The 8,667-nt window shown below is 32.6% G+C and overlaps 2 protein-coding genes across 2 annotated transcripts; both read right to left on the reverse strand.

Annotated features, from left to right (window-relative positions):
• Positions 1-193: 193 nt before the first annotated feature.
• MONOS_3647 (uncharacterized protein) lies at positions 194-3,780 on the reverse strand (the record flags this gene model as incomplete). The annotated part of the gene is made up of 3 exons (XM_067873660.1): positions 194-3,373; positions 3,580-3,678; positions 3,724-3,780. The coding sequence occupies 3 exons, from the start codon at positions 3,778-3,780 to the stop codon at positions 194-196; spliced, it is 3,336 nt and encodes a 1,111-aa protein (XP_067723672.1).
• A 3,839-nt stretch (positions 3,781-7,619) lies between these two features.
• On the reverse strand, positions 7,620-8,489 carry MONOS_17901 (uncharacterized protein). The gene is made up of 3 exons (XM_067870868.1): positions 8,226-8,489; positions 8,093-8,144; positions 7,620-8,044 (listed from the first exon to the last, which is right to left on the reverse strand). The coding sequence occupies exons 1-3, from the start codon at positions 8,323-8,325 to the stop codon at positions 7,867-7,869; spliced, it is 330 nt and encodes a 109-aa protein (XP_067723673.1). The 5' UTR covers positions 8,326-8,489; the 3' UTR covers positions 7,620-7,866.
• Positions 8,490-8,667: the final 178 nt, after the last annotated feature.

Raw genomic sequence — 8,667 nt, forward strand, 5'->3', positions numbered from 1 at the left:
AACAGCTCTGCCCCCTTCTTCCTCATCCTCTCCTCTTCTCGGTTGTACTTCGCAAAGAACTTCGACTGCTTCTTCTGCTGGCGCTCTTCGTATATCAAAATGGAAGTTACAAAACGTCATTATTGAGATGAAAGATAATTATCAAGTTATATTCTAATCTCCTCTTTGAATCAATTTCCTGTTGATTGCTTCATCAAAAGGGAGTTAAATATGAATCTCTATCAGTGTCATAGTCATCGAAGGAATCGTCAGTATCTGCTTTGCTGACTCTTGATGTGCTTTCGTCAAACTGGCCTGTTGTCTTAGCATCTTCTTTCTTCTTCTTGTTGCTGTTGTGCTCCGACTCAACACTTGAATGATCATCAAAACGAAGATTGCCAAATGGCGTTGTCCTGTCGTCTTCATCAAAATACGCATCGTCGTCAAAATCGTCTTCCGCATAATTATTGTTTGTGCTAGCTTCTGTTTTGCTCATTTCATTGTGCTCTTCCTCTTTTCCTTCAGCTGGCTTTTCTTCTTTTTTATTCTCTTCAATTGTTTTATCTTCTTTTCCTTTTTCGTTTTCTTTCATTTCTTCGATTTTCTTGTTCTCATTCTCTTTCTCTTGATTTTTAAGAAATCCTTCGCCATTGAAATTAAAGCCGCCATTCTCTTCTGATTCAGCATTATCGCTCTTTTCCTCCTCTTCTACGTCTTCGTCTCTCCAATCGCCTTCAACTTCCTCGCCTTTTTCACTCACTTCACTTTTTGTTGAAGATTTCCGACTTCCGATATCAAAGTTATCTGGACGATCTCTTTGGAAAGCGTCTCCTTCATCCATCACTTCTGGTTGGAATTCATTCAAATCTTCTATTTCTTCATCCAATTTAAGGTGTTTCTGGCTATTTTCTCTGCTGTTGCTTGCAGATCTCATTTCAAATGCATTCGTTTTCTCAATCTCTTCCTTCTCTTCCTCTTTTTCTTTTTCTTTTTCTTTTTCTTTTGTTGCTTCTTCTTTAACTTCGTCTTTTCTAGAAGAAATTGTGTTCGAATGTTTGAATTCATCATTTAACACGTCATCGTCAGGCCAATCATTTTTATTTCTTTGGAATCCTTTAACACTTCCTTTACTGTTAACTGAGCTTTTTTCTTCTTTTCTTGCTTCATTTTCCTCTTCATCATTGTTATCATCATCATCTTCTTCTTCTTCTTCTTCTTCTTCTTCTTCTTCCTTCTCAAAATTATTTTCTTTGCTTTTTATTTCTTTTTTCCTTTGTGATTCCTTTTCAATTTCACCAGCACTTCTGCCACTTTCTTTCAAAGAAGTTTTCGAACCTTCGCGCGACATTTGATTTCTCTCATTCAAAACAGAATGTTCCTCTTCATCCAAATCTTTTGACTCGGAAAGCAGAGTTTCTGAATACTTCCTCTGCAATTCTTTCAATTCTTGGTATTTTGAAGAAATATCATCGTATTTCAGTTTGGCTTTAACATCTTTTGATTCTTCTTCTTCTTCTTCTTCTTCTTCATTTTCGTCTGTCTTCTGAAAATGTTGTTCCTTTTTTGTTTCTCTTCTTCTTTCGTCCTGTTTTTTGTTATCTTTTCTCGTTTTGCATTCAGTCTTTCGAGGTTTGCCTTTAAATTTCTCAGATTTGGCGCGTTTTTTGTTGGGGACAAATTCGTTTTCCTCTTCTTCTTCCTCATCATCATCTTCTTCTTCCTCTTCTTCTTCCATTTCTTCATCTTCCTCTTCCTCTGTTTCTTCTTCTTCCTCTTCGTCATCATTATCTTCATCGTGTTCTTCTTCATCGCTTAATTCATCTTCAAAACTTGTTTTCTCATCTTCCACAATTTCAGACTCATCTCTTCTTTTCTTTTTATTTCCTGTTTTCTTCTTCTTCTTCTGAGTCTTCTTCTGCTTCATTTTCTCCTTCTCCTTTTTTTCATTCAATCCTTTCCTTCTTGTTTTGCCTGTTTCGTTCTCCTTCTCTCCCGATGCTTCTCTTCTCAGCAGAATTCTCCTTCTCTCTGCATCCACCCCATGTAGCAGCTCAAACTCTCTCTCAGCCTCCTTGTCGTACTCTTCCCACAACAAATCAGATCTGTTTGATTCGGTCTCTGAATAGCTTGCTTTATGCTTTTCTTTGCCTTTATCCTTATCTTCAGCTGCAATGTGCTGAAGTTGCAAAGGAAGCGATGAATATTTCGAAGGGGGAATTGATTTTGTGTTTGAATTTTGAGAATATGGCTGTTGAATTGGCGATGCTCCATAACCCTGGTTGGGCAGCCAAATTGATGAAGAGGCAGAAGCAGAGGCAGAGGCAGAGGCAGAGGAAGAAGTGGATGCAGATGGCTGAAGAGAAGAAGGAGAGCTGAGAAATGACGAAGGAGGACGAGAGTCTCGAAGGAAATCCGAAGAATAAGGAGAAGGAGAAGGAGAAGAAGATGTTGTTGTTGATGATGATGAATATAAGCCAGGCTGAAATGAAATATCAGAAGAAGGGAAAGATGAAGAAGAAAATAAACTTGATGAAGGTTGATATGAAGAAGAAGAGGGAAAACTTGTGTTTTGAATGGATTGTGGTGCAGAATATGAAGTGCTGAAAGGCAAATTGGATGGTTTGCCTGTAAAATTACTTAAGAAATTGTCATTTGATGTTCGCGCTGATGAAGAATAAGGTAAATCGTATGTTGCAACTTGTGAAGGATATTGCGATGAAGGATCAAACACATTTTTCCCTGCTGTTGAATGGAAAATGGATGCAACAGGTGAAACTGAGGAGGAGGAGGAAGAAGAAGAAGAAGAATCAAGTCCATAGTTTGAACTGGCTTTTAAGTCTTTTGAATAAGGTTCTTCAAGCAAAGTAGCAGCAGCGGAGGGAGGTGAAGGAAGAGAGGGAGGAAGGGTGTTGGGAGAAGCGAAGCGATCAGACGAAGAGAGGGGCAACGGAAAATCCTGAGAACTTATGTTTTTCTGATGTGATTGGCGTTTGGCTGGAGAAGAGGAGGAAGAAAGTTCTGTTTGGAAAGGTGATAATCCTGAGGAAGAAGAAAAGATGTTCGAATAGTCTGTTTTTTGGCTTTCATAAGGAAATGCTGTGGATTCTTTGGATGAAGAAAGCTTCGCGCTTTTATTTATTGGCAACACTTCTTCTTTTTCTTTTCCTTCTTCTTTTCCTTCTTCTTCTTCTTCAAAAAGTGGCTCAACAACAGTCGTCCATTTAGCTTTCTTTGATTCATCGCTTTGTTGTTGGGCTTTTGACATTTTTGTGTTTTTTGTGCTTTTCTTCTTTTTTGACTTCGTCTGTTGGTCATTCTGTTTGAGTTCTTCTGCTTTAATCAGCTCCTGCATATGTGCTATCTTTTCATCCAATTCAAGCTCCTCCTTTTCAAGCTTCACAAAGTCGTTGATAGAAAATATTGATTCACAAATAGTTTACATGCACACACACACACAAAAAAAAGAAAAGAAAAGAAAAGAAAAGAAAAGAAAAGAAAAGAAAAGAAAAGAAAAGAAAAGAAAAGAAAAGAAAAGAAAAGAAAAAGAAAAAGAAAAGATAAAACATTTTAAAAAAATAAGTGATGTATTAAAAAGCAAACTTCTTCTCTTTCTTGTTGCAACTGTTTCAGTTTGTCTGAATAACTCTCTTCGATTTTCCTTTTTATTCGTGTTTCTTCCACTTTCAGTGCTGCTTCGACCTTAAATAAACATTAATATTCAAAAAAATGAAAATTTCCGCAAACTTTCTGTTTTGCAAGAAGTTCTGCTTGCTGCTTGGATTCGATGCGAATACGGTCCATCTTTTGCTGCGCCTGATTGAAGTAATTTTCAGTTTGTTTTATAAAGCATTGTTATTCGTAAAATAACTTGTGATTCATACTATTCTCTGTGAATCTTCTCTTTCTCTTCGTAAAGCTTCGAATTCTGATTGAATTTCGTCTTTTGAAATCAAATCTGCTTTGAATAAAATATTAATTTCGAAGATAAAAAAAAGAACTACTTTTTCTTCCTTCTTTCATAATGGCAACATTTTCTTCACTTAGCAACTTTTCTTTCCCAAGTTTTTTCAAGCAACTCATAAAACGAATCAATAACGGTGGATTGCTTTTTGTAAGTTCATCATTTTCAGGATGAATCTGCGATTATGAAAATGTGGAATTAAAAGTGTCAAAAAATTTTTCGGCAAACCAATTGTTCAAAAAGATAAGAACTTTCAGGACCTATCTTCAACATATGAAGTATTTCAATGTCCGATAATGATATTAAATCTCTCGATATTTCTCCCTCGGTGGAAAAAACGTTTGCAGTTGAATTATATCCTTGCCATTGAAAAAATTGTGCAATCATTGCATCAATTGCCTGGCATGTTAGAGTTTTTGGTTTTGTTTCGGAAAAGTCTCGTTTTTTAAGGACAGTTTCCAGCAAAGAGCCACGAACTTCAGTCTATTTTAACTATTCTGTAAATTATCAAAATTGCTCAATTACAAACCTGAACTTTTTTTAAAATTCCTTTTTTTCTCAAAAATTGATGAACCAAATCTCTTGTTTCTTCATCAGCCATCAATCCAAATGAAGCTAAATAAAATTTTGAAACTGATTGAAAATATTATGGTAATATCAAAAAGGGTTGAAATCTTTGATTATAGTTAATGAATGAATTTCCTAAAAATCGTTCAATTTGATTGTAGAAAATTGAAGCAGAAAGGTCATATTCTGGATCATTGATGATATGGAAAATACTCAAAATCAAAATTTGTATTTCGACTTTTTTCTTCCATGTTGACAACTATCTTCGAATTTTTCTTTTGAAAATAATAGAAGGCAAAGAAAATATTGTGTCTAAACTAATGATACTGTCCTCGTACCCTTCTTCCTCCAATTTTTCGAAAAGCTCTCTTTTTGCTATTTTTCTTTTTATTTCACAATTTTCTTCAATCATCTTTTCATTAATCCGATTTAAGAGCAAAGATAAAAATTCTGTGCATGTATATACTTGGATTCTTACCAAAGTTGGATGATTTAGCACAGCAAAAATAACCTCAATTGCGCCTTCTCTCATCAATTCATTGATGATTTCCATTTCTGTTGTAATCATCTTTGAAAAATGTTCAACGCAGTTGATAAACAATTCTTTCTGTTCGTCCTTTGCAATTCTGCACAAATTCACCAAAGATGCAGCCAGCTTTGAGTATTCATCTCCTAGTGATTCAAATCTGCGCATGTTGAAAAAATACCAAAGATTAGTCAGCCATCTCTTTATTATTGATTCCTCTTTCGTATGTTTTTGTGCCTCCTTTTTCTGCATGTCCATCTTTCCGTCCAATTCTTCCACTTCTCTCGCTGCTTCTCTCACAAAGTGCAGCTCTTTAACAACGACATCTTCCAGTTCTCTATTCTCATTCAATCTGAACATAAGAAACATCCAAGCAGATTGATATGCAAGTTGTGAAAGATTATGATACGTCTGATGATATTTTATAATTTCAGTGATTTCATTTTGATACAATTCTTTGTCTATTTTTTCCTTCATATAATTCCAAAATTAATAAAAGAAGAAATTGCTTGATAAAATAAAACAAAGCTACAACATCAAAATGCATACGTCACGCACACAAATGGTACTTAAAGCCAATAACGCTATCTCCACTTCTTTTCTAACTTTTTCAGATTCCCCTTTTCTCAAAGAAACTGTAAAAAGAACAGGAATGCTAATTGAAAGCAAGACTTTAGATAAATTATTCCTTTTTCCGAATAGTAAGAAATAGCATTCGCAAAGATCAGTCAATACATTTTCATTCTTTTCTTCTTTTTTTTCCTCTCCTTCAATTATCAAATGCTTCAATCTTTTGCGTAACGAAGAATTTTGTGATTCATAAATCCATTTGTCATTAGCAATATGATAGAATCCAATATTCTTTAAAAGCAAAATTGCATGTTCCAAAGATAAATTCTTCTTTTCGATCATTTCATTTATTTCATTAAAAAATTCCTTTGGTAATGCATGATGAAATTCCCTTTCGCTCATCCTGTCCACTAAAGCATTCATTTCATTAATTTTTGTTCTTTGTTTTGCGTCACACGCGTTTTCAAGTTCATTAAACAATTCTTCATCATTTTAAATGAGTCACATTCTGGTGAAATAAGTAAATTTTGCATACCAAAAAAAAGTTTCGGAACAGGCATCTTTAACAAATATTAATCAAAATATGAGTTTCAAAACCATTTTGAAAATTCAAATTTGTTTAAAATCTTGATAAAAATTGTTATAATTCCATTTATGTTTTTAATACCTTTTGAATTCTTTTTATAATTCTCATGCTGCACAAGTTATGTTTGCAATATGGGACAGAATTCTTGCATTAATGAAAAATTCAATGTTTTGTACCAAACTTTTACCGAAATCACATCATTATAAATCATCCGTAACATTGCAAATAATAACAAAAAATTCAAAAATTGAAAAATTTAAAAATATAGTATGGAACAAAATTCATAAAGCTAAATATTTAATCCCATTTGCTCGATAAATGGTGTCTCTAATTTGATTAGTCACAAATTTATAAAAATTCAGTCTTTCTTCGGAAAAAAAAAGATAGAGAGAGAGAGAGAGAGAGAAATGAAAGAAATTGAATAGAAAGAAAAGAAAAGCATTCTGACTCTCCAAGCTCCTCAGTTTATTTTGTTTTTCAATAATTTTGAGGTGAATTAGTAGTCTTTGTTGCCATGTTAAACATTTTGCAATGAAAGCAGAAAAATATGGGGGAAAATTTAGACTTTCAAACTTTTTCTGAACAAAAGGCATTGAAGAATTGATACACTCATAACTTTTCTGAACTTTCTCAGATTTCAGAATAAATAAGATTCTCATTTCTGCAAACATGCATCATTGAAATAAAGACATTAAGAATTGAGACATTTCATGAATGTCAAAAAATGGACCCATTTTTATTGAATTTTTGATCACAAAAAGTTCATCAATGATGTATAATTTTTCAATGAAAAAACCTGAAGTCAAGTATTTTGTCGCATTTGGTCCCAAATGACAAAACAAAACAAAACAAAAAATAATAATAATACAGATATCGCAAAAAATACCGGACATCACTCAAAATACCGGACAAGATCGTTTTCTCAATAACTGCAAGAGGAATAATTCTGACAATTTTCCTCAAAACACATCTCATCAATACAAACTCACGTGACAAACAAGACTTTCATGACTTCCTCGTTTATGCTCGGAAAATAATTATTAAAAATTCTTTGGGAAACTCAAAATCCACTTTCTCCGAAATTTTAAAAATTGATATTTCTGAGCAAAAACGAGGAAGTCATGAAAGTCTTGTTTGTCACGTGAGTTTGTATTGATGAGATGTATTTTGAGGAAAATTGTCAGAATTATTCCTCTTGCAGTTATTGAGAAAACGATCTTGTCCAATATTTTGTGCGATGTCAGGTATTTTATGCGATATCTGTAATAATAATAATAATAAAATCATTGTAGTGACAGATTTAACGTTTGAAAATAAAAAAGATTTTTTTTATCAGTTCATCTTTTCGAAGATATCATTATTCAGTTTTTTCTGAATGAAAATCACCAAAGATGATCCTTAAGTTCAATTTCTATAAACAAAATTTCATCAAAAATTCACAAATTATAATTAAACAATGTCAATGTTCAAATTATCAAATCTCTTTAAAAAACGATTTTTTTCAGATAAACGATAATTCACTCACTTTTCTTCTTTTTTCAATAAAAATTGTTTCGAACACAAGTTTTTTTTGAAAAAAAAACGTGCAATCAGAAGATATCAAAATATGTCACTTTAACCTCGTGATTATGAAAAAAATAAATTAATTAGAGAATTAAAAATTTTTTAACATGTTAACTATTCCCCATTCTTAGCTATATGTGGTAATCCAAAACCAGATAGAGAAGAAAGAAATGAAGTGATCTCTTTCTCAAAGCGAGCTTTTTCTTGCATTAATCGTTCATTTAATTTATTTTGTTCGAACTTTTTTGCATCAACTTCATTTTGAATTTCGTTAAATTGATCTTCAATTTCTCTGAATCGAAAAAAGTTGTTAAATAAAAAACTCAAGGAAAGACAAAACTGTATGGATTCACTTGCTTCTGTAAGTAAATCTTGAATTCTTATTGCAAGTTCTATTGAATACAAATCAATGCACAGTTTGATTTTTGAAAAGATCACAAAATTATAATTTCAAAATGAACACGCTATTCAACCTTTAAAAAGTTCTACAGGGGAAGTAACAGATGCAAAAATATTAACAGTATTCGATACGTCTGACTTTTCTGACGATGCAGCTTCTTCAGGACTTAACATCTTGCTTATTCATTTTCCGGACATTCATCTTGGAAAGCGGGAGGGATCATCATTTACTGTATTCATGAACACTTTTGACGAAAGATGCTTCAGAACAATATTTTTTAAAATTATTTTGCTTTTGTCACATTCATCAAAGAAGATGTTTTGACTCGATGGAATTTACCCATATTAAATTTTTGAACGAGTTTTTAAAAGTTATTCAGTGAAAATCATCTTATTAAAAATCGAATACTTTTAAAAATCATACGAAGGTTCATTTATAAAATTTCTTTCAATTTTTTTTATATTATAGAATTTTTCAAAATCTGTTAATCATTTGAAAATTGATTTCTATGCTTT

The sequence above is a fragment of the Monocercomonoides exilis genome (assembly GCF_001643675.1).
Source record: "Monocercomonoides exilis strain PA203 chromosome Unknown scaffold36-1065637, whole genome shotgun sequence".
Classification (NCBI taxonomy): domain Eukaryota; phylum Preaxostyla; order Oxymonadida; family Polymastigidae; genus Monocercomonoides; species Monocercomonoides exilis.